Raw genomic sequence first — 25,041 nt, forward strand, 5'->3', positions numbered from 1 at the left:
TTATGCATTGAGATTTATACATAGATGGAATCAGTGCAGGCAGTTTTGCATATTAAGGGAACTTTTTAGAGCTATGAGTGATTGCCACTTCCTTTTTAAAATATTTATTGGACACATTCTAAAAGGACAATAACCTGATGCCCAAGAAAAGTGACGTTTCAAGGAAAACAAATTATGATCCTCAATGGCTATGTCTACACTTGCCCCCTTCTTCGAAAGGGGCATGGTAATCAGGGTGATGGGAGATGACTAATGATGTACTGTGTCAAACTTTGAAGTGACAGAATGCCATGTAGCTGCGAGCACTTAGAAGTGCCTGTGCTACCTCAAAGTGCCATTAGTCCCCAACATTTTGGGGAGTAAAGGCACTTTAGGTAGCGTAGGCACTTTGAAGTGCCCATGGCTATGAGGCCATGGGGGAGAATTAGCTTTCTGAAGGTCTGCATATGCATCACAGCATTTCATTAGTAATCTCCCATTGCCCTGATTACCATGCCCCGTTCGAAGAAGGGGGCAAGTGTAGTCATAGCCGATGTGTTTTTATGCATATAATACTCTACAAAACTACTGGTGTTGGCCTAACTTTTCTGTCACTGAAGTCAACAGGAGCATAGTTAACCTACTCTTGAATGAGTTTGAATATTCCGTCTATAATGTCTTATACATGGTAATTAATACCAGTTTTGTCCATTATACCACTTACAGCTCCTTATTTCCTATTTCTAAGTAGCTATGTGTGCACAAACTTACAATGTAAATAGAGTCATACATCCTCCTTCCCAGGTTATTCCACTATGATAGTTCCTGAAGATTGTAGAAGTTGACTATTTTTTACATGATTCTAATTTCTGGGTGTCACAGCAAAGGCAGCACACGTCCGTTCAATTTCTAAATATAGGGGTACCTGCACTGAGTCCATAACATCTTTACTTCATTATTATTAGCCCTGAGAAAAACTTCGAATAAATCAGCTAGGAAACACCTCTTACAAAGCGTCTTTCATGTTGACATCTATAGATTATAAACTCTTGCGGTTTATAGAGGTGGTCTACCTTCAGCCCTTCCAATATGGCAGCAGAAGGAAAAATAATTTTCCTTTTCCAATTCCCAAGAGACTTATGAATTATCATAATTTGTTACATAACACCTTAATGTAATGCTGCTAAATATTATAACGTGCATTCTTGACCAAATTTTTAAAGGAGCGTCTAGCCAGTTCCGGTAATTAGGCTGCTACTATTTGTTGCTGAGCAACTGCTCCTATTGAGTTTCAGCCTGTATCCAAACACTTAAACCTGGGGCAATTAGTGACTTTAATAATCAGCTCGGGCCTCTCTCCAGTATTTATTTTTACCCACTTTGACAAACGAAGTAGCATTCTATAGGGAGATTAATTAATTTCTAATTGTTACCCTTTTTAGAAGCTTGTCCTGACATTCCTCCACTCTCCTTTCTTATAGTTTTTTTTCCACAGCAAATTCTCAGCCACTTTAATGTCCTTTAAAGTATACTGCTTAGCTACAGAAGCTAACTCTTGAGATTCATCACATACAGAAGCACTTCTTTCATGTTTGGACTGTGCATTGTATTTTCAGAGTGAGAGAGTCTCTCCACTTAGCCTAGGCAATTTATTCCAGTGTTTAACCACCCTGACAGTTATGAAGATTTTCCTAATGTCCAACCTCAACCTCCCTTGCTGCTACATAGCTTCTTGTCCTATCCTCAGAGGCCAAGGAGAACAATTTTTCTCCCTCCTCCTTGTAACCCTCTTTGAGGTACTTGAAAACGGCTATCATGTCCCCTCTAAATCTTCTCTTTCCTAAACTAAACAAGCCCAGTTCTTTCAGTCTTCCCCCATCGCTCATGTTCTCTAGACCTCTAGTAATTTTGTTGCTAATGGATCCAAGGATTTCAGAGCACTTTGCAAATTTGTTGATTCAAACATTTCGGTTCATAGATTAAATGCCAGGATGGACCATTGTGATCATCTGTTCTAATCTCGTGCATACCACAAGCCAGAAGCAGTGTTTCTTGCATTGCACCCAGTTATTTGTGGTTGTACTAGTTAAGGGTTTCCAGCTTGAGGGTCATGACTCTCAGGGAAATGGATTAATTGGCTTATTGTCAGAGCTGCATCATATTGTGCAGTATGAGCCTAGTGCGTTTAGGGTGGAGGGGGTCAGTTTGACAATGAAAGGTGACAATTAAACAGCTTAAAGATGTGAATAGAATAGATCATCTACCATCTCTCTCACCTGTTTTACAGCAACCATTCCATTACTCACATGGAAAGTGCCCGCAGAAATGAGAAGATGGTCTGCAGACAAAAAGAGTTAAAACAACTAGAAAAACAGTTTGAGTTTGCCACAGATCTTGTGGTGAAAGAATAATATAAATCTGTCGGGCAAAACAAAACACCACACACTGAAGCAAGTAAGGGTGCTGTCCCCACAGGGTTCTGTTCCCCTCTTCCAAGTTGGAGCTGAGTACTCAGCACCTTTTTTGGTGTAGATCCCAAATCAGGATTAGTTGCTTGTAAAAGTTAACTCTGGGACTCTCTCCCATTGATCACTGTGTGATAGCATCTGACTGCACTTTTTTATTCTCCTTTTCAAACAATATGTATGTACTGTGTGTGCTCTGCAGAATCATTGGTAATAAGGCCAGCAGAGGGTAGACTAGAGTATAGTTTACTGGACTCAGGTTTATGTTAATATTTTATGACAGGCCTGCAAGTTGAGGTGGGGGCAAAGTGGACAATTGTCCTGGGACCTGGCCACACAAAAGGGCCCTAAGCTCCCAGCTGTTGCTCCTGTGTCAGCAGCAGTGGCCAGAGTTCTGGGCCCTTTAAATCACTGCTAAGGCACCACAGTCTAGGTGGTTCTGCCTCCGGCTGCAACCCTTTCACCTGATGCCCCATCCCTTCCAGGGGTACAGTGCAGCCCCTTCCCAGCCTTGCCCAGGGGCCCAGCAAGGCTGTTGGCCCTGCTATTTGATTAATTCAAAAACAAGAAGAAGTCCTGTGTCACCTTATAGACTAACAGATATTTTGGAGCATAAGCTTTCATGGCCAAAGACCTGCTTTGTCAGATGCATCACGAAAGCTTATGCTCCAAAATATCTGTTAGTCTGTAAGGTGCCACAGGACTTGTTATTGTTCTCGAAGATAAAGACTAACTCAGCTACCTCTCTGATACTTGATTAATTCAGTTAGTAAACAACATTTCCATTCCAAGTTCACTTTCAATGATCCAAGCATGAAATTGATGCATGTGCCGTTTGTTTCATTCCCATGAAGTAAATTTATTTGTGCAAGCGTGTAGAACTTTCTAGGTGTAGAAGAACTTGTAACAGAAGACTTTCCTTTTAATTCGGGTGCTAGAGTGAAAATCTCAATAGACAAGAATCATTTAGTAGAAGCTATTGATCTTCCTAAGTTAGAGCATAGTAAGATAGCCTCTACATTTTTTTCCATTACAGCAGATCAAAGTTACTAGCTCCTTAGAAAGAATGTAGCTGCTCTGATAAGAAATAATATCATGTCAGAGGCTTTGATTTGTCACCTATGATTTATTTTTTTAATAAATGTCAAAGTGCATTTTTAACAGCCTGTGGTTATTGGACCTACATAGATTCAAAGGCCAGTGGGGTCCAATGTAATCATGCAGTCTGACCTCCTCCTAAGAGAGGCCATAAAACCTCACCAAAATAATTCTTAGCACATGTAATTTAGAAAAGAATCCTACCTTGATTTAAAATTATCTAATAGTAGAGAAACCATTATAAGCAACGGCAAGTTGCTCTTGATTAATCTCTGTTAAAAATTTACACCTGTAAGTCCAGTCTGTATTTTTCTTAACTTCCAACCAGTGGAGCACATGATATATTTCTCAGCTAGACTGAGTTGTCTGTTATTAAACATTTAACTCCTTGTGGTCTGTGATCAAATAATCCCTTATCTTTTCTTTATTAGACCAAATAAATTGAGCTACGTAAGTCTGTAACTACAAGGCAGGTTTTCTACTCCTTCAATCAATCTAGTGGCTCTTCTCTGAACCTCCTACAATATGTCAATGTACTCGTTGAATTGTGGATACCAAACCTAGACACTGTTACAGCAGTGCCTAATGCAGAGATAAAGTAACCTCTCTACTTCTAGTCAAGATTCCTCTGTTTGTTTATTCAATAATCACATTTGCCTTTTGAGCCAGAGTGCCCCAAGGGGAACTCATGTTAGCTGCTTATCCAACAGGATTCCCAAATCTTTTTCAGAGTCACAGCTTCGCAGGATGGAGTCCCCCATCCTGTATGTGAGACCTATATTCTTTGTTTATTGATGTATGCATTTATATTTAGCCACGTTAAAGCACACAATATTTGCTTGCACCAGATTATCAGACAGCTGAGATCACTCTGTATCAGTCACCTGTCTTTTACACTATTTACTCCCTTCCACTTTTTGTCATCTTCCAGCTTTATTGGTGATGATTTTATGTTTTCTTCCAGACATTTAATGAAAGTGTTAAATAGCATAAGGCCAAGAACTGATCTCTGTGGTCCCTCATTATAAACCAACACATTGGGTGATGTTTTTGTGGTTTGAAACACAGTAGTTATCCAACTTTTAATGCCTTTAAATATGTCTCATGTTAATATTATTTCTTTTCCAATTTTCAATCAACATACCATGCAGAATGTGAGGTGATAAATTGGAGGGCTTTTTACGATGATTGTCTCTAGAGAACATGCATTCAGCTGCATGCAGCACCTTAATAATTTTTTTTCCACTTAAGAGAAGGATGGTTTAGGAACCTGTACTAGGTTTTTCTATGAGTAATTTTTCATCCTATGGAAGTGGCACCTGATATGCTTCTCCTTCATCCTTCATCTTATGAGTTCTTATTTTAGAATTTAAAAAAAGTGCTACAGTAAATGCAGACAAGAAAGGTGATCTCCAGTTGAGACTCATTTGATGAATAGGAAGGCAAACTGTATTTTCTATAAAGAAAGGAGGACTAGTTTGCCATTACACAAGGCTGTTTTAAATCTTGGAGATGTATAAGGTTCTACTGTGTAAGGTAATCAGCATTCAGGCATAATTTATCAAGGTACTTAAGCATGCTTTACGCATATGGGTAGGCCTGTAAAAGTCACTAGGACTGTTCATCCTTAAAGTTAGGCACATCTTGTTTTCCAGGATTAGGTAAGAGTGATCAGTAACATATGCAACAACTTATCCTCAGGCCACTGGCTGCTGGATCTTCCCTGTTCCAAAGCCTCCAGTGAAGGACACAACTTCACTCCATTCCTTCCCCAAGCCTCATCCCGCCTTTGCTCTGGCCCACCTCACCTCACTTCTTACTGCCACTGCCCTGCCTCCTCCCTACATACATCCCATCCCTCCTCCTCTCTCTCCCTCCTAGAGCTTCCTGAACACTAAGAATCAGCTGTTCACAGCACTCTGGAAGCTCTGGTAGGGTGGGGGAGGAGTAGGTCATCAGGACCCCCATGGGTGAAAGGCGCAAAGCAGAGGGATTCAGAGGCAGAGTTCACTGCCAGTGGGTGGTGAGGACCCACTAATTTTTTCCCCAGGAGTTCTCCAGCACCAGAGCATGGATTCAGCACATATGCTCAGCCCTATACAAAACTGAGAGCTTAAGGCCATGAATACTTGGCAGTAAAATATGTATACAAGTAGTAATTTATTGTGAAGTCAAGCAAACTTTACTCAATAGCTATAATAGCTGAAGCTGTCAGAGACTGAGGTTTTGCCTGGACATGGGAGAGGAGATAAGTAGGAGGATGTCAAAAAAAAGAGCATCAGCATTAAGTAAAATATATTCTTACTGTCTTTCTTTTTCAGATGTTCAAAAGAGATATGTGGTACATGTTTGTAGGTTCAGACCCATTAAAAGTGAAATATCATGGAGATCAACTAAATAACATTGCCTAAATTTTCAAATATTAAGACATACACTGAGGTGCAGTCAGCAGGTTTTCAAAGCAAGATGTTTATATATCCATAATATCAGGCACAAGTTATACAAATAGACAATTTAATTATTGATTGTGCCCACCAATCAGGTTTCCACATTCTTAAAATGGCCCATTCTGAGCCTGGATGGAAAATCGGACCTACAATTATTTTGCTTCCGTCTAATTGTTAATGCTGTAAGGGTGACCCAGTTAAGGCTGCTCTGTAAATCTAGCTAAGTAAAGAATTGCAAGTTGTAACAACAGCATACTTTTATGTGCAATGTAAGCATCTAACTCAACTGAAAATTATTAATTGTGTTCCCATTCCATATCTACCAGTCTCTGCCAGGTGCCCCTTTGTGGGCCTAACTGAGCTTGTTCCACACATTAAATATGATCAGATTATCATCTTATTGGTCAGTGTTATGATGTTTCCTCCCTCTTGTGCTCCTATTTCTACTATGAATGCCATTCTTTTTTTCTCTATAGGACAAATTAAAAGTTGTGCCTATAATCCAAAAGAGTATCTGTAACAAAGAAAATTTTGTAATCAAAATATTAGTTACCTTACATATTTTTTAAAATGATCCCAAACCATTTGTCAAGCAAATTATTCAACAACACCTACGTGTCTGAAAGATCCTTAGTACTAGGGGCAAAAAAAAACCATTTGGTGAAAACTTATGATATCATGCATTTGCAGATTTGGCATGTTTTGTGCATTTACGTTTACTCTGTGGAACTATATATATTAACTCTATCTTAATGTAATCTCTCACACACACATCTTTTTCCTTTGTTCACAATTCACCCTTGAGTTGGTGTAATTATAGTGCATTTACAGGGGTTGAATAAAATTCAGAATGTCTCTCTCCTCTTCCTCCTTATCAACCCCTTAGGCTAACATGCAGGCAAGCAAGACTGAATTCTGAGCTTTCCAGGAACAATAAATTTGCATGTAATCTCAGTTATACTGGAGGCACGCTATCGTTCATAAAGATTACATTTGTAATGCTTTCCATGTGTATAGCATTCTCCTTTCAGATGTTCTCAAATTGAGTCCATACTATACTGTATTACATCTCTTTGTTCATGGTTTTTGAGTATGAGCATATCAATTTAGTCTTCTGTTAATTCTGCCTTTCATATAACAGAAGACAGGAATGCACGCTGATGCTCAGGGAAAATCCTTCAAGATATATATCCTCCTGAAGGGAAGGAAATACAAAGTTTCGCCTTCCTCTGAACAGATGAACTACAGTTACTTCCCTTCCTGTTCATGCGCATTGTTACCTTCTCTAAATGAGGTAGAAGAGCAGTGTGTGCATTAATGTGAAGCTGTTTTTGTTACTTTAAAGTTGCCACAAGCCTAGCAGATAACAAAGTTACACAAAGAGGCTGACCCATGTCTCCCCAACACTTTCGAAGCCCCCTTTAATGTGGTATTCATATAAAAATGGTATTCACAGGCTGGTAAGATCTGAATAATGCCCTTCTGTCTCTCTCCCTGCTTCCATACTTAATTTGGCGAGATTTGACTGAAAGCCTAGAGATGCTATGGCTCCATGTTTTTACAGTTTTCCATGAGAAATCAGTGGATATTAACATATACTCAGGATGAAGGTCAGTATGACCCAAAGTCCATTGACTCACTTTGCATTTCCTATCTGTTTATATAGTATGCGCAATCTCACTGCTTTTCCATTTTCAAAGAGATATATTATTGCTGTCTCCAATTAATTAGTGACAACTACCTCAGAATTTATTAGCAATCTGTAATAATGCGTGCACACAAGAAGGAAAAAAAATTATAAAGAAACATTTCCAGTTCAGTTCCAATAAAATTTAATATAATATAATGTTAGATTTGATTTACCGTACCATAATGGAAGTAAGGGATGCAAAAGAGCTATTGATTTGCTTCCATCAGTATAGTTTGTTTGTATCCAGAGACTTTTACATCTTTTTGACGTCCTTTTCAATTTGCCGAGGTAAGGTCCCTACATAGGGATTCCCATATTGTTGGTGTTTTCCCCTTAAGGTATCTTTAATCAGAATAACCATCTCCCTCACAGTGTATGTCATAACTTTTGAGGAAATCCATTATTTAATCTTCTTTCAGCCTCTATTAGTTTGCAGGGGAGGACTGAGGGGGGTAAATGATGTTGATGAATCTAGTGCATCCAACTCGTATATGTTTAGACACTTCTTCTTGTTGTTACTTACATGTTAGGTTTTTTCCCCCCACTATTACATATATTGTATAGACTTGGATGTGTGCGGGGGGGCGGGGGGCAGCACACATACTGGCTTAAAAGGTAAATTACACCACATCAGCAAAAGATGCAGGACCACAAATAATATTCAACTACAACTGGGATCCTTGTGAAGGAATTCCAGGGAGATATTCTGAGCTCTGTGGCCAGTATGTTATGTTTGAAATATTCACCAGAGTTCTGATTCAGACTTTTTTTTTCCTTTTTAAGTCAACTGGATTACTAGAAGTCTTTGAGAGAATCACAACCTGATTTGAAATTGTGATGGCATCTTTGTGTGTTGAATCACTTGCAAAGTGAAGCTTATTACTTTTCTCCATCCCTAAATGTTGTTGGGCTTGTGATGGGGAGATTATACTTTTATGTGTGTTGACTGAGCCTGAGCTAAATGTATAATTTCTGTTCTCAGTGCACCAGAAGCAAATTCCAATTTTCCTGCCCCCACAGCTTTATTCCTTGTGTGGCTGCCCTGCTTGCCCTCCCCTGGCTCCAGCCCTGTTATTGAGACCTAAATATTATGAAAAATGTTTTCTCTTTCTGTGGTATATACTCAGTGTTACTCCACAATTTGTTAAACATATGGTTGCCTACAGCAGGCGTATCTACAACACTGCCTATAGGGAATGTTGCTGGGACTGGAATAGCTATGGGTGTCCGTGCTTGTCTGTGCCAACTGCTTGATCAGATGTGAATGTTCTGCTCTAATAATGTAATGTAGAAATAAGAATTCAAACTCCCTAGAAATTTACTCTAGCCTATGATTGTACAGTATATGCAGCTGTCACACCTGCTCCTCAAAATCGCTGTGAATCTGGTATTTGAGAATGTCCCTGTTACACCAACTGGACAGGCATCTGCTTTTTTAAATTACTATATGATCTTAGTAATCAGTGTTCACAAATATTTGGGGGCTGAGTTATTTTGTCCCAAATAGGTATCACTGTATCAGACTGTGAATGCAGAATAACTGCTAACCCATGGAATAGTAGACAACAAAATGTACAGATTTTGGCTGCTGAACTGAGCTTTCGGTCCTTTGTTCACCTTATGTATATATACTTTTGTATTGTGTAATGATCTGAGGGATTTGAAGTCATTACTTTAAATTACTGTAGTCCCTTGTCTTTGGTACCAGCCATTTTCTCTCTGTCTCTTGGACCTTCTCCAATCTACCAGTACACATGTGTGAGACCTAGTGTGGAGAACCAGAATGAACTGACTGCACATCCAGAATGTCATCATTTCTTGGCAAAGTAGCCTTTAAAGTAAATTATTTAGTTGTTATAAATCACATCATGTTTATTGCTGCTATCTTTTTTTAAACACAATTATGTGAGAATCTCAAGGATGGATTGAAGCACAGTTTATAACTTCCCTGCTTGTATGTACTTCAATAGCCGGTAAAGCTTTTTCTTGCTATGAAGAAGGAGTAGTGAACTGCCTGGTTAATAGTTTGATATCCCTCAGTGTCACTCTTGGGCTGAACCAGGGCAGTATAATGCGCATCAGGAGAATGACTACTGATTGGTCACCAGAAAGAAGTTAAAACCTTTGTGATGATTCTTATTTAACTTACTGTTCTTCCTGGCAACAAAATATTCTAGAAGGCATCTTTGGTTCACTGAAGTTAATGGAGTTATACCTGATTTACTTCTGTGTAAGTGATATCAGAATCCACTCCAATATGTGGTTGGCAGCACCTGTTAGTGTATAATGCTATTCCGTATCCATGCTGTGATTTGTTCATGGATTTGTGCTATCTCCTTGCCAAATAGAAATTCAGAACTTAACCAAAATCACTTTTTATCTCCTTTTGCATACCATGCCATAGTCAGAGCCCATATACATCATTGCAGTCATGACATTATTCTGTGTCTGTAATATTTGCTGTAGCAGTCATCTCTCGTTGCAGAAATGAAGCTCTTGTTTGAAAAGGGGACAAGGGGAGAAGAAGGGGTAATCATCTGTCAGTGTGAATTGGAATAGCTCCACTGAAACCAGTAGAGACACATCAATTTACTCCATAGTTGCAAAGGAAATCTTGCAAACATTCAGTGGGTTTAAATCTGCCTTCCAACATCTAGAAACATGCTCTGGTTTCAATTTTGTAATGTTATGTTGTATATTTGAAGGTCTACGTTATTAACAACTTTACTGCTGATCATTAAATAGACTCACAGATTTTGGAAGTCAGAAGGGACCATCAGGATCATCTAGTCTGACCTCTTTCACATTGCAGGTCACAGACTCTCATCCACCCACTCCTATAATAGATTCCTGACCTCTGGGTCAGTTACAGAAGCCCTTAGATCAGGGTTCAAAAATTCCAAATGACAGAAAATTCACCATTTATACTAGTTTAAAGCTACTTGTGACCAGGGCCACATGGTGCAGAGGAAGAGAAAATCTCCTTGGGGCCAATCGGACATAGGCAAAAATTCCTTCCCAGCCCCAGAAGACATTGATCATGTGAGTAAAATAAGCAGCTGTTCTAGCTCAGAAAAGCAAATGGATTCCAACAGCTTATCAGGTGCCTGATGTCCCAGTTGTCCCTTGAAGAACTGCCAAACTTTCAAGCTTTCCCCTGATGCTTCAATTATACAGTTACGCATTTTCAGTACAAATACTGCAGCACACAGAACATTAAAAATTTAGAGGCAGCAAAAAATAAATTGAATTTAATAAAAAATTAAATCAGAGGCTGTATTGTAGTGATTGTGCTATTCATGTTCATATTTAATTCAATAAAAAACTGCAGTTTTGAATACTTCTGTAAGTTGACACAGAATCCTCTCTTTGCTGCATTGAAGAACTGCAGAATTTGAGTCAAGCTTGCTGTGGTATTGTCTTGATGTCTGGAGTGGCTCACAATTGAATATATTGATCTCAAGTCAGATTGTCAGAAAATAAGGCAGACATTCAACACAAATGGTATATTCTATAATTGGATTTCACCAAGCCTGTCTTCATCAAAATCATTACCCTTTACTCCTACTGGCATGTAGGGACAGCAAAAAAGGCCCTTCACTTCTGTCTGTTACTGGCAGGCCTCTAAATAGTGCCCCAAGTGTGATTCATGTTCTTCATTTCTACTTCCAATCATCTGGTGCCATGTTGTCTTGGGTTGTCCTCATTTCCATGACCCTTCAGGTGTCCAGTGTACAGCAGTCTTTGTGATGGAACTTCCATCTTTCCTGAGCACATGCCCAATCCATCTCCAGCATCTTTTCATAATGATGGTGGCCATGTCCTCTTGCTTGCATTGTGCAAACAGGTCCTGATTTGAAATGATTCTTGGCCAAGAAATGCAGAAGATCCTCTGAAGGCTTCTGGTGTGAAAGGTTGACAATTTTTCAAGGTCATACTCTGTCATCCACTAGCATTCTGATCCATATAATAATGTTGATAAAACACAGATCTGTCTTCCCACCAGCACAAATATAACCTTTTATCAGCAGTTCTATAAACCAAAAAATCACATTACAACAGGTTACTCCCAATCTCAAAGGATCAGTCAGTTACCCCAAACCAGTTGGTCATCATCATCAATAACACCCATGGGCTAAGTGCCTGTTGTTGTCTGATGCCCCCCTCACTATTTTCTTCCATCTTTCCCTGTCCACTGTGGAGTGGTTTGGTTTCTGTAGAGTAACTCTGCACCAGTCTACTATATCATCTACCCATTCTCTTTGGGGTCTGCGTCTCCTATGCGAACCGTCCATTAAGCCGAACACCAGGGTCTTGATTTTCATTTGTCATTCATTCTGCAAATATGCCCGAATAGCTGTAACTTGCACTGTATAAACTTCTGCAGTAGGCTCTCTTTTGGCTGTATCTTCCTATATAATTCCTTGCTGGCGACCTTCTGCATCCATCCTATTCTCAGGATCTTTCTTTCAAGACACTCAGCTTCATTCCTAAGCTCTTCGCTTTACTTTTCCAGATCTTATACATCACCTGCAAACTCGCTCTTGCTTTTGCTATTCTAGTTGCTATTTCCTTCTTACATTCTAGATCATACGTCATATTGATCCCCAGATATGTGAACTTCTCTGCATTCTCTAGTTTGATCCCACCTACATTGATCTTCCTTCCTATTTCCTTATCTCCAAATACCATTGTTTTCATTTTAGAGATGTTCCTATTCAGATCACAATACACAAGAAAGGAAGCACGCTGGAGTGCAAGAACTTCAGAACAATTACCCGAAAGGGTCATCTAGGCCAAGGGGCTGATGATGATGATGCTGAGGAAGAGACTGAGATTACAGATAGAAGAACATCTAGCAGATGAGCAAGTGAGATTTGGGAAAGATAGAAGTACCATACAGCAGATATTGGTACTAATATTGATAGTAGAAAAAAACTTGATGAAAGAGTAAGAACATCTAAAATTGCTTCATCAATTTTCAGAAAGCATTTGACAATAAAGCTCAGAAAGTGACTTGGGTAGCCTTGAAGTTGTATGGAGTGAGTAGTAGACTGATACGGTTGTTGAAGGATATCAATGACAATGCAAAGACAGTGGTGAGAACATGTGGAGAGTTAGGAAGTTGGTTTAGAATGAGTAGCGGTATGAGACAAAGATCCGATATTGCTGAGTATCTTCATCACACACCTAGAGAGAGTGATGGACAAGATCTAAGAAGAGGTAGGACGGTTATCAATACATGGGATGAGAATTAACAACTTGAGGTTTGCAGATGATCAAGTTGTCAAGGAAGATGACGAGAAGCTAGCGAGACTGGTACAGGTGATAAACGAGGAAGGGAAGTGGTACGGATTGATTTTGGACATCGATAAAGTGAAATCAGTTGGTTCTCCAAACAAAAACATCAAAACCAAAACTGTCAGCCAATTATCTAGTAAACTATCTAAAGAGGTAGTAGCTTTAAAAGAGAAAGAAAGGAAGAAAGAAAGAAAATGACTTATTCAGAGGTCAAGAAGCAAAATACATACTAAGTGAGTCAAGGTTTGTTAAGTCCAAATGACAGCAGAGCTGTAGTAATCTGCCAGTCTGCATAAGTTTGTCAGGGTTATCCAGAATAACTCTGAGGCTCTGTGCTGTCTTATTTAGTTGTTCAAGCCTTAGATTCTGAATGGTCCAGAAATGCAGGATCATTCCAAGAATCCATACTTGTAGCTTTTCCATGCAGAAGACAATCTGATAAATATCTTTACTGCTCCGTGGATCCTTGCTTTGAAATTGGCATTTCCTGTTACAGCCATTAAGTCCTTCAGTAGTGTTTCCTAGGTTCTGTTCACATTTGATGAGTTCAGCCACAGGGATCAACACAAGGTAAAAGGAAAATTAAGAGCAAAGAACAATCCATCTTTAGTTTGCATGAAGCTTTAACATGTGACTAGGATTTGATCTTGGATTATTGTATTAAAGGACATACCTAATGTAGAAGTAATGTAGTAGCAAACTACAAGATATAGACAGACAAAACCCAACACAATCAACATCTACTTTAATCCTTATTAGCATATGAGTGAATTAGTTTGAAAGCACACTAACACTTAACACTGCTTTAATGTTCACATGCAAATGAAGTGCCCTCAAACTTTGGCATTTGGCCTGTCAGTGTCATAGGAGCACATGGTGTATCCGATAGCTCTGCACAGTCTACATAAACACTGGAACAGCCACAATACGAAGTGTCATTATGTCCTTGTGTTTTCCCCATAATAAACAGTTCATGTAAAATTTAATATTTACCACATCAAACCTGGCTTATTTTGTCTGAACTGAGAAAGCACAGCATTGTGAATGTATTTCTTGTGTGTCTCATGTTTATGATCTGGGTCTTTGTAAGGATGTGACATAGAATGATACTTCTCAGGCTGGCTGCCAGAAAAGGCAGTGTGAGATGGAATAGCAGAGAGAGAGAAGATAAAAGGTGATGCTAGAATTTCAGCAATGACTACTTGTTCTTGCAGAAACATTCTTGTTTTGTTGTATATGTTGTTATTGCCCCCACTTCATTTTAGGGAACTTGTACTAAACATGTGGGGGCACGTATATTGAGAGTTATACTCAAATGGAGAATTCACCCAGCAGTGTATAGTAGGGTTCAACAAAGTCATTACGATTTAGGAAGAAGAAAGTGAATGACAACAGTCTCTGAAACCTTTGTGTGGGGTAGAAGTGGATACTGGGATCAAGGCAGGGGTGTAGGGCAGAAGGCAAGTGAGGCACAGCAGTTCCATGGCAATGCGTGGCTAATCACCCCGTCCTCACTGGCTGGAGTAGTTACAACAAAGGGCCTGTGCAACTTCTCCACACTCTAGCTGTGTCTACACGTGCACGCTACTTCGAAGTGGCGGCACTAACTTCGAAATAGCGCCCGTCGTGGCTACACGCGTCAGGCGCTATTTCGAAATTAACTTCGACGTTAGGCGGCGAGACGTCGAAGTCGCTAACCTCATGAGGGGATCGGAATAGCGCCCTACTTCGACGTTCAACGTCGAAGTAGGGACCGTGTAGACGATCCGCGTCCCGCAACGTCGAAATTGTGGGGTCCTCCATGGCAGCCATCAGCTGGGTGGTTGAGAGACGCTGTCTCTCCAGCCCGTGTGTTGCTCTATGGTCACCTTGTGCAGCAGCCCTTAGCCCAGGGCTTCTGGCTGCTGCTGCTGCAGCGGGGGATTCATGCTGCATGCACAGGGTCTGCAACTCGTTGTCGGCTCTGTGTATCTTGTGCTGTTTAGTGCAAGTGTGTCTGGGAGGGGCCCTTTAAGGGAGCGGCTGGCTGTTGAGTCCGCCCTGTGACCCTGTCTGCAGCTGTGCCTGGCACCCTTATTTCGATGTGTGCTACTGTGGCGTGTAGACATTCCCTCGCTGCGCCTATTTCGATGTGGTGCTGCACAACGTCGATGTTGAACATCGACGTTGGCAGCCCTGGAGGACGTGTAGACGTTATTCATCGAAATAGCCTATTTCGATGTCGCCACATCGAAATAGGCTACTTCGATGTAGGCTTCACGTGTAGACGTAGCCTCTGTGTGCCAATGTGGAGGCAGATATGGTTCTCCTCAGTCCATGTCATTTCTTCACACTAACCCCATTTTACTCAGGCTTTGTGCCAACATCGTGTGAATTTGAGCTTGAGAGCTATGTTCTGCTGTTAGGTTTCACATACACAACCCCTGTTCAAGTCCATGGAAAATGTGGATGTTTACATGAGGCAAAATATAGCTGTGAGAAGAAAAGGCATGTGAGGTTATTTTTTTTTCCATTTCATTCAGAGACGTTCCATATACCTCTGACTCCTGAGACACAAAGTCAGGACAGTTTTTCTTGGTACTATTCCCAGAGTACTAAGAGTTGTACCTGAGGTTATGCATTCATTTAGAGTCCAGTCCAGCAAGATACTGAACATGTGCTGAGATGTGCTTAGATCCCATTGCCGCTTGGTGCTGAGAATGCTCAGTATCTCACAGGCTAAAGACTGTAGATTTGAAGGATGTTAGTTTGTATTTCCAAAGGCGCAAAGGACAGTGGTGTGATTTCAGTGCATTACTTTATCTTTAGCTTACATCTTACCTGGATATGGTGAACAAAAGACACACTATGCAGTTGTTTTTTAGATTAGATATCAATTTTGTCACATACTGATTATAGTAATTAAACAAACGTTTCCTACAGTCAGTCACATTTAAGCCTAACGTTTCTAATTAAAATTAATTGCACATGTGTGCACATGTCTGTATAATTATTTTTCTTTCTTCATATTATCTTTATCAGTTTCTTATAGTGGATTGGGTTTTGATTATGTTAAAATTTAGAAGGGGCTTTAATGAGAGAATAAGTAATTCAGATTAAGCCTACCTTTGTAAGAACTGTGTTAGAATAGTAGAGCTGAAAACAGGTGAAACCATTTCTGTATTCATGTTCTCTCTGGCATTGAAAATCATTTTAGAAAAGTAGTTTATCTATGCATGGCTAATGTTCTTGGTGGATGAATCATTGCCACACTTAATACATTTATTCACTGTTGTCAGGTTCTTTGCTGAGGATACTCTTGTTTCTTTGTGTACAGAGAGTTTGGATGGAGAGATCCAGAACTTCCTGAAGTTATACAGATGTTACAGCATCAGTTCCCATCCGTACAGTCCAATGCTGCAGCCTATTTGCAGCATCTCTGTTTTGGAGACAATAAAATAAAAGCAGAGGTAAGAGACTTTGAGATATTCTTTAAAACTAGTTTTGTCTGCTAAGTGCCTTCAGAAATTTTGTATAATTATTCGCAAAAGAGCTTCAAGGGAAATCATGTTTATAGGCATATAACCTGTTCATTAAAGCTCTTAAGTCACCATGAACATCACAGAAAGTGAGTTGCATATAATTGCATTGAATCAGCCCTTTGGGTGACTCATTTGTTTGGATTTGATTATTTTAAATTGAATGGGAGATATTCACATGTTGTGGCAATCTAGGTGTCCAAAAGCAATTAATGGTATGAGCTTGTTCCCACTGAGTCAATAGGAATTTTGTGTTTGATTTAAATACAAGCAAGACTGGGACCTACATAAAAGAACAAACTGAAATCCATAAATAAATGTGCTATATTCCAAAAAGGAACAAGAACACAGATGTTTGAAACATGGATCAATAAAAAAGGCTCTGGGCCCAAACTCTTGTCTTTGTGTGCATTAGTGTGAATCACAAGGCCACTGAGTTGAATAGATTGCCAAGAACTACATCACTAAGATCTGGCCCAAGATTTTTGGCTTGCAAAAGCCAAATTTGTCATTCTGCCTATCTGTGAACCAGGTAGTAGGGCAGATACCCACACAGGGCTTCCCCTTCTTCTCCTGCCAGGGCACTCTCCCTGTAGGAAGAACAGAGTCCCAGCCCTGGTGCCTCCCATACCCCTGTCCCTCACGGTGAGCACTGGTCTGCAGGAGCCCTGGCCCACAGGTGCTGCTCAAGGAGTCATCTCTCCCTTACCTCCCCCTGGCCCTGCACTCGCTCCATGGCGCCTGCCTTAAGCACTGTTCTGTGCTGCTGGCTAGTGCGGTGGGGAGCATGCCTGGAGGAGATGTCTCATTTCCAGGAGAGGAGGGCTCCCAGCAAACCAGTGAGCTGTCCTGTTCTGAGTGGGAAGGGCCCAGCTCTGTGGGGCTGGGGCTGATGCTGCTGGGGCCACGCCCTGGGAAGGCAGCTGGTTCCTGGGTAGTAGGGTCCAGTGGGGTTTGGAGTGGGCAGGGGCCCCAACATTGTACCCTTCTGCACTGCTGTGGTCTGACAGAAGCTGCTGGTGCATGAGCCCCTCTCAGCATCAGCGCAAGTCTGTTCCCTACCCCTACCTCCACTCCTTCTTGATACCCTAACCCTGCCCCTGTGCTGCCTTTACCTACAGTCCCTGCTGCCCCTTCTTCACTTCCTGCTTTCATGCTGCTTACGTCTTCCCTGCAGAGCCAGCCCAGCCGTAGGACAAGGGGGGGCAGCCACCCCAGGCCCCATGCTTTTGGGGTCCCCACGGTGGCCACCCCAGCCATCCTGTGGATGGGAGGAGGAATAACCTGGGGCAAGGTGCAGGTGTGAGGGCAATGGGAGGCAGAAGAAGCTTCAGGAAGTCGCCTCGCCCTGGCCTCCCCCTGTTCCTGCACTCACCTCATGGAGTGAGCAGCAGCCTGCTCTGCTCCCCCTCGGCCTTCCTGCTGAGCCAGGCTTCCCTGCTCCCAGCCACTCCCAGAGAAGTGGGGCTCAGGTGGCCAGGAGAGCACAGTGGACCACCACACGGTAAGTACGGAGGCGGGAAGAGAGGCAGTGAAGAGGTGATGCCCTGCAGCTACTGCTGCCATCAACTGCTCACCTCCGGCCCCAGGTAATCCCAGGCCAGATTGACCAGGGAGGGTGCCACGGTCAGTGTGGGGACAGAACAGGGAAGGAGCAGGGCATGCGGCTTGGGGCTCAGGTTGCCTGGGGTACTTGAGAGTGGGAGGTTGCTGTGGGCCCTGCACCTTCGTTGGGATGGCCCTGCTTCCCAGCAAGGCCCTGTTGACTCATCTGTTCTTCCTCTCCCCCCTCTTCCAGATGGTTTGTTGTGTGGATACAAGTAAAATCCACATTGTGGCTTGTGGCTTGGATGGTGAGTGGAACCTGGCGGAGGAGGATGGGATGCGGCTGCACATATTTGTATTCAGGCAGGGCTCTGTTTGTCATTCCACTATTTCACCCAATTTTTAGGAAAGAATTGTAACAGAAATGAAGACTGAAAAGCAGATGGCTCGATACAGATTCTGTGTAAAGCCTCGCAAAAGCCGTAGGCCCAGGTCCCCAGCATTTGCTGGCCACACTTGGCATTGGTGGGAGAGACAGACCATTGTGCTCCCTTGATCTTTGTGGCTGCTGGTAGCCAGCTCAGCTCTTGCCACAAGTTTAAAACACCCACCAAGGTGCTCTAAAATTATCCCAGACAGCAGTGCTGGCTCCTCCCTCCGCCAGGCCCACCGGAAGAATTCCCTGTATCAGCTCTTCTCCACCCTGGGATTGCACAGTACATGGGGAAGTCTTCCCAAGTGGGGAAGCTTTTACTAGGGCAGCCCAATAGTATTACATTGGTCAAAGGGCCTGTCCTGTGGCTTTTCAAGATTCCAAAGTAAATCATAGGAGAGTTAAAATAAAGTATTTTTCTGTGTCTGAAAAGAGACTATAAACCTAGGTGTAATTCTCCTCCTACCCGCCTTACACTTTTCTCTCATTCTGTCTCTGCTACTCAGTTTTTCATTAAAAGGATTGATTCAGCTCTTCATGTTTCCCAGAGAGACAGTTAAATGATTGCAGCAATTTATTTATTGTACAACGCTGCTTCCTCCTGTTAGTCATGGACTGGGAGCCCTTGGGCCGCTGCCCAACTGAAGGAGAAGAAAGTTGTTTGTTTTGTTGCCAGCTGTGTGTGCAAAATCCAGTAAGAGAGAGGCTGTTTTAGGCCTGACCTACCTAATTAGGACATCAGCCTTTGACTATAATTTCAGCGTGCAGAGTAATGAGGTTGTTGTTCTTTGTATAGGTATGTGCTGATATTGATAGAGGCATTATAAAATACCCCCGTGCATTCTTATGCTTAGTTCCTGGGGGTAGCGGGGAGATGAGATACATGAAATGGTTTCTTTCCCTTTCTTGGTTCTTCTTCAGACTTTTGATAGATTTCTAGCTTTGCAACATGCCAGATGCATTCGAGGGCAAGCGGATGTCATGTTTGTAAAACAGTGCTTATGTGACTATGCTTTCAAACTGCTGCTGGTGCCATATAGACCTTGCTAACAAACGGTGGAATTTCTCTCCTTTCCTTTTTCTCCTTATTATTTATTATTATGTAAAAGTACTGCAAACCTTTTATTTTACGGCACTTTGGGTTCTTCCTTGAATGGAAGGTCCTGAATGGGCATGTGTACAGTGCAGATGGGAGAGAGTCTCGCAACCTGCCTAGACAGACACATGCTAGTAGGGCTCAAGCTAGCATCCACAAAATAGCAGTGTGGACACACAGACTCACACACTTAGGCTCAGACTGTCAAGATCCCCTGAATCACTGAGCTTGAGAACCTCTTCTCCAGTCCCAGCCCAAGGTTTACATTGCTGTTTACTAGTGCAAGTCTGGTTGAAAAAGCTGTTCCTAGCTGCAGCATGGACATATCCTGTAAGGTCCTGATTCAACAAAGCACTTAAACCAGGAAGAGCTAACAGACTTGATGGGCCTCTGAGCCAGGTGTGGGTAGGGCCAGCTCCATGCTCCCAGGAGGAACAGGGCTTCTCGTGGAAGGAGAGGGGCTGGGGGCAGTCCTCAGTGTCACCCACAACACTCTGTGAGGGGCTCTGGCAGCAGCTTAAAAGGCCCAGGATTCTGGTTGCCACCACCGGGCTTCCCAAGCCTTTTTGAATCGCTGGGCCCCACAGCAACAGACCCCTGTGCCTCCCATGTCAGTGGGCCTGACATAAACTCAAGCAATGTGTACACTCAAGACTTTGCCTGAATAGGGATGGAATTATTCTGGGATTTAGAGTTAACTTTGTACTTAAGTGCTTTGCACTTTCCAGTGTGCTATGAATAAACCTGCGTATTACATCCAACCTCAGGCTTCACTTTGGTGAGTTTCCTAGTCATCTGCCTATCTGTAAGAGCATGAGTAGGCCTACTGACTGTTTTTGGATTAACCATGGGCTGATTGTTGGGGTAGGTCTGCACCTGGAATATCCATCACGTGGCCCGTGGGCCAGAATCCAGCCCATGAAGACTTTTTATCCAGCATGTGGAGCCAGCAGTGGCGCCATTTTTAAAGCACGGCTGGCTGGCTTTGAGCCACATGTGGCTCTTTAAGGAGCCATTTGTGGCTCCCGCATCTGCCACCTGGCTCCTCTTCCAGCTCCCATACAGCATGGCGGGACAGAGAGAAACGTTCAGGGGTATGCATGCTGGAGCCACATGTGGATCTTTGAGCAATGAACTACTCAGAGCCATGGGAGTGCTGTGCACTGCTCTGAGCATGTGTCCCTCCCCAGCTCTTGGAGGGAGAAGTGTGTAGCTATGGCGATGGTGGTGGCAGCTGCAGTGAGTCGCCAGTGTTGGATTATAGTGGGGAGGGTGCTGGCTGTGGCAGAGGGGGAGATTGCGTCAAATCAGGGGGACTGTGGGTGCCTGGCTCTGGGTGGGGGAGGGGATTGGGTTAAAGCAGGGACCTGTGGGTACCTGACTTTGGAGGAGAGGAAGCGAGGATTGGGTTAAAGCCAGAGGTCTGGGGGAGCCTGACTCTGGGGGGATGGGATGGGGAATTGGTTTAAAGTGGGGACCTGGGGCTGCCTGGCTCTGGGAGATGGGAGAGGGGGTTGGGTTAAGGTGGGGGGCTGGGGCTACCTGGCTCTGGAGAAGAGTGGGAGGTGGTTGGGGATTTTGCATGTCTGAGAATTGTGGGTACCGGGAGTACTGTACTTACAGTTTTTTTTTAATTAAAAAAAGATGTTGAGAAACGTTGGAGTGGAACTCAATTTAATTGGTTTAACACCCAGCAGGAGGGATCTGGCCATTAAACCAATTAAATTGAGTCCCATTCTTTCAGCACGGCAGGGTGCTGGGAGCTGCCCCTGCTGTGATGTTCAAGGGGGGAGTAGGAGAGCTGGGGTAGGGTGTGCAGCTGTGGTGAAGAGGAGACTGCCTGGTGAAGGAGCAGCGTGAGGTGGCAACATGGAGAGCCCCAGGGTGAGTTAATCCTGGGTTTAGGGGGGGCAGTTTGAGGTTAGGAGGGGAGTTAAACTTGTGGGCGGGGGCGGTGGTGGAGGTTTGGGCCTATTTTATGTTCTGCCCCCGGAACATGTAAAAAAAAAAATGGCCGTGTGGCCCCTGGCAAAAAAAGGTTGGAAGCCCCGGTCTACACGCAAAACACTACAGCTGCGCAGTTGCAGCTGCACCATTGTGATGCTTCACTGTAGGCACCGTCTGTGCTCGTAAAAGAGATTCTCCCATTGGCATAGGTAATATTCCTCCTCACTGATACTTATGCCAGCCTAATTTTCTAGTGTAGACCAGGCTTTAGGTGTGCATATAAATAACTTGCTGAATCCAGACCTAGACAAGGGGACCTGGATTTGGGGACCAAGGGGATTTGGATCCATTCACCCTCTCAGATATAACTCATTTGTGTTTCTTCAGACATGGGTCATAGAACTGTTTTCACTGTCTAAAAATATCTTGCCCATTGAAATAACCAAGATGAGCATTTGACTCTCTCATCGATAAGATTAGCTGTGTGGTTGTACACAGACAGAAGGAAATTGAAAGGTTTCAAAGGAGTGTGCAGGAGAGGGAAGGGTCCAGACACATCCACAATGATTTTCATTCACCTTCCAACATCTTTGGAATTCATAGTAGAAGACTTAGGATCACCAAATATAATGCAAAAAATCAAAATGCAACAAAAATTCAAATCCGTTGAAAAGTAGTAAAGTACTGCTGTAAATCGTTAAATAAATGGCTTTAAAGTGGGGGCATCCCACTTGTGTTGCAGTAGCAAGAAGATGGCCTCGATGGTGTTTGGGGCTTTTGAGAACGGAGTGGATTAGAGAAAATATAAATGAAGGATGTGATATTCATTACTCCTGGTAGACTCCATGGAGAAGGTAAGTTCGTAAAGGCTAAGCGATTTATTGGTAAGGTTTGTTGTTATTTTAATGTGTATGTCTCCAGAGCGTTGTATGGACATATCTAAGACAACAAATGAATCAGAAGAATGAGTGGAAGAATTTAGATAGCATCTGTGTTGGAGTACAATTTATATTAGATTTTCCATCTAAAAGAGCAGTTTTATTAACAATCATTTATCCTCGCCCAAACACCCCTTCACAGTGCCTGTTTTGTTCTCTAGAAGATAAGATCCTTGCCCAGCCCCCACATGTGTAGTTCAATGAGACTGCATTACTCAGGTGCATCAGAGTAATCTTGGCTATTTGCAGGATCGGAGCCCATTGTGTTTTGTAGCAGAAAGACAATGTCTCCTTCAAATCTAGTCACTTAAAAATAGTAATTGCAGTTACTGCACTTGTTTGTAAGACTCCTGACAATGTTTGTGGTTTGACAGTTATGCTTTCCTCTTTTTTTGCATAGAAATCTCTCCAGTTGCTATGTGAAAGACTATAAAAACAGCAAAAATGTATTAACTGCACAGAGGAAGACATTGAACTGACTATTTAAAAATGTTGTCAAATAAACATCGTAAACAAAGCTGGGAAAATATTTTTTCTCTATATTTTTTTCAATTAAAGTAACCTTGGGTACTACTTATATCCACGGTAAATTAAAACCACTTTCATATAGAAGTTTAATTTTAAGTTGATAGCATCCCTTTAAATAAAATTGTCTGTTTTCATAAACCCATAAGCTCTTATCATGTTTTTTTGTTTTGTTTGTTCATTTTGTTTTTTTATTTTTTTGTCAAGAGCAAGCAAAAAGCTAAAGCTTTGAATACCTGCCTTTCTAATTTCGTAACCATTCTTCTGTTCAGGGAGATCTTCAGATGCCCTTGTTCTATGTGCTAAAAGGACATTCTGCAAAGAGGATTACTGTTTCATTGAAAGAGGCCTCAGGGGTTTGCATAGGTGTCAAAATCCATTTGCACATTCACACTGCACTCTTTGTGTCTACTGCTTTTGTATTTTGAGGGGAGGGTTTTCATTTTTTCTCTTCCAGCTTTCATAATGGTACTTAAATATTGTTCAGAGATAAATAATTCTGAATTTTATATTGAAAAAAGTTACTGTTTCATTTCTCTTCTCTGCAACATTTTAAAAATTAAAACCAAAATGTGGGGGTTTTATTGACTGATTAGCTGAATGTTTCCATTTCTGTTGAATTGCAGTGGCAGCTTTTACTGAAAGGTTCCCCTCAAATTGCACTTTTCCATAGGTGCCTGTCTTGTCTAATAGCTGAGCCTCCTTGACTGTCACTTCTTTGGAGTGAGGTCATACCTTGATGGGTGAGAACAGAACACACGGGAAAAGCACAGCTGCCTGTCTCATACACTCTGCATCCAAGAATACTTCAGAGGGTTAAATGAGGCGATTATAGACGATCATTGATAAATAATGGTTGTGGAGAGAGCAATTAAGAGGCAAAGGCAAGGGAGAAAAGATATGTTTTCAGCTGAGCTTTGAAAACGAATGGAGAGCTGATGAGGCGGAAAGAAACAGGAAGCCTCTTCCAGATGGCAATTGCTGCTGAGGAGAAGGCTGTCACACCAACAATGCTGGGCTTGTGTGAAGAGACAGAGAAGAGACGGTCCTCGATGACAAGACAGAAGAAGCAGAAGAGGTAGAAAGAGCAGCATTTTAAAGTAATCAGCAGAGAACTTTTTTTTTTAAAGAGCACTTTCTATTAAACACAGGATTCATTCTTCTAAAGCAATTTCTCTTGCTTTAAAGACATCTAACTCCTTTGTATGAGGTCACCATATAAAGGGATTGAATTGTGCAGTTTCACACACCAACACCATTTTGCTCTGATGGAAAATGGCAACCAGCCATCAGCTGCAAAGGTATAACAGGTCACTGCGGGTTTTGGCTCCAATGACTCCTTTCTGTAAGCTGGGAAATTAATTTCAGCTATCAAAGCCACAGCACTTAGTGCTTGAAGATTTCATACCAGCATTTGTGCAAAGAAGTGAAATGAAAGGGTAGTGACTATTGAACTTGCCTTCCTATTGCCTTTCCTTCCATTCTTACTAAACACTGCTGGATCTAACAACGTGCTTTTTATATAGGAGGGCATATGTGTTTGCTGTTTTACAGCATGCTATCTTAGGAATAAAGAAGCAGTCCCGATTTTACTTTAGGACAATGCAATACTGAACCAAGAGAGCATAAATATATGTTGCATACAGTTGTTTCCCTGCATCCCATTATTCCCCTTAAATCTTTATTTAGAGTTTTTCCCTCAGCTTTCTTTTATCTGTCTTTTAAAATTACTTCAAAACCTGGTCTGTGTTTTTTTCTCTGTCATGAAGCTAGTGCCAACTATATTTCAATAACTTCTTTGTTTTTGAGGGTCTGTATACTGTAACAGCAACTCAAGGGCTCTGTCTACCCTTGCATTCCTCTTTTGAAAGAGGCATGCAACTGAGGGAAATTGAAAATGCAAATGAGGTACAGATTTACATATCTGGTGCCTCATTTGCATATTCTTTGGAAAGAAGAAAAGCCGTACAGACATGGCTCTTTTGAAAGTAAACCCCGTCTTCGAAAGAACTCTTCTTCCCATAAAAAAATGAGAAGAAGGGTCCTTTTGAAGACGGGA

At 42.0% G+C, this 25,041-nt stretch overlaps 1 protein-coding gene across 1 annotated transcript in view; it reads left to right on the forward strand.

The window, feature by feature from the left end:
* CTNND2 (catenin delta 2) overlaps positions 1-25,041 on the forward strand; it is a 747,444-nt gene that overhangs the window by 388,937 nt on the left and 333,466 nt on the right. The window contains exon 8 of the mRNA XM_074985959.1: positions 16,297-16,429. Coding sequence (XP_074842060.1) covers positions 16,297-16,429 — 133 coding nt within the window. The remainder of the gene's footprint in view (positions 1-16,296; positions 16,430-25,041) is intronic.

Source organism: Carettochelys insculpta, chromosome 2, assembly GCF_033958435.1.
Source record: "Carettochelys insculpta isolate YL-2023 chromosome 2, ASM3395843v1, whole genome shotgun sequence".
Taxonomy (NCBI): Eukaryota; Metazoa; Chordata; order Testudines; family Carettochelyidae; genus Carettochelys; species Carettochelys insculpta.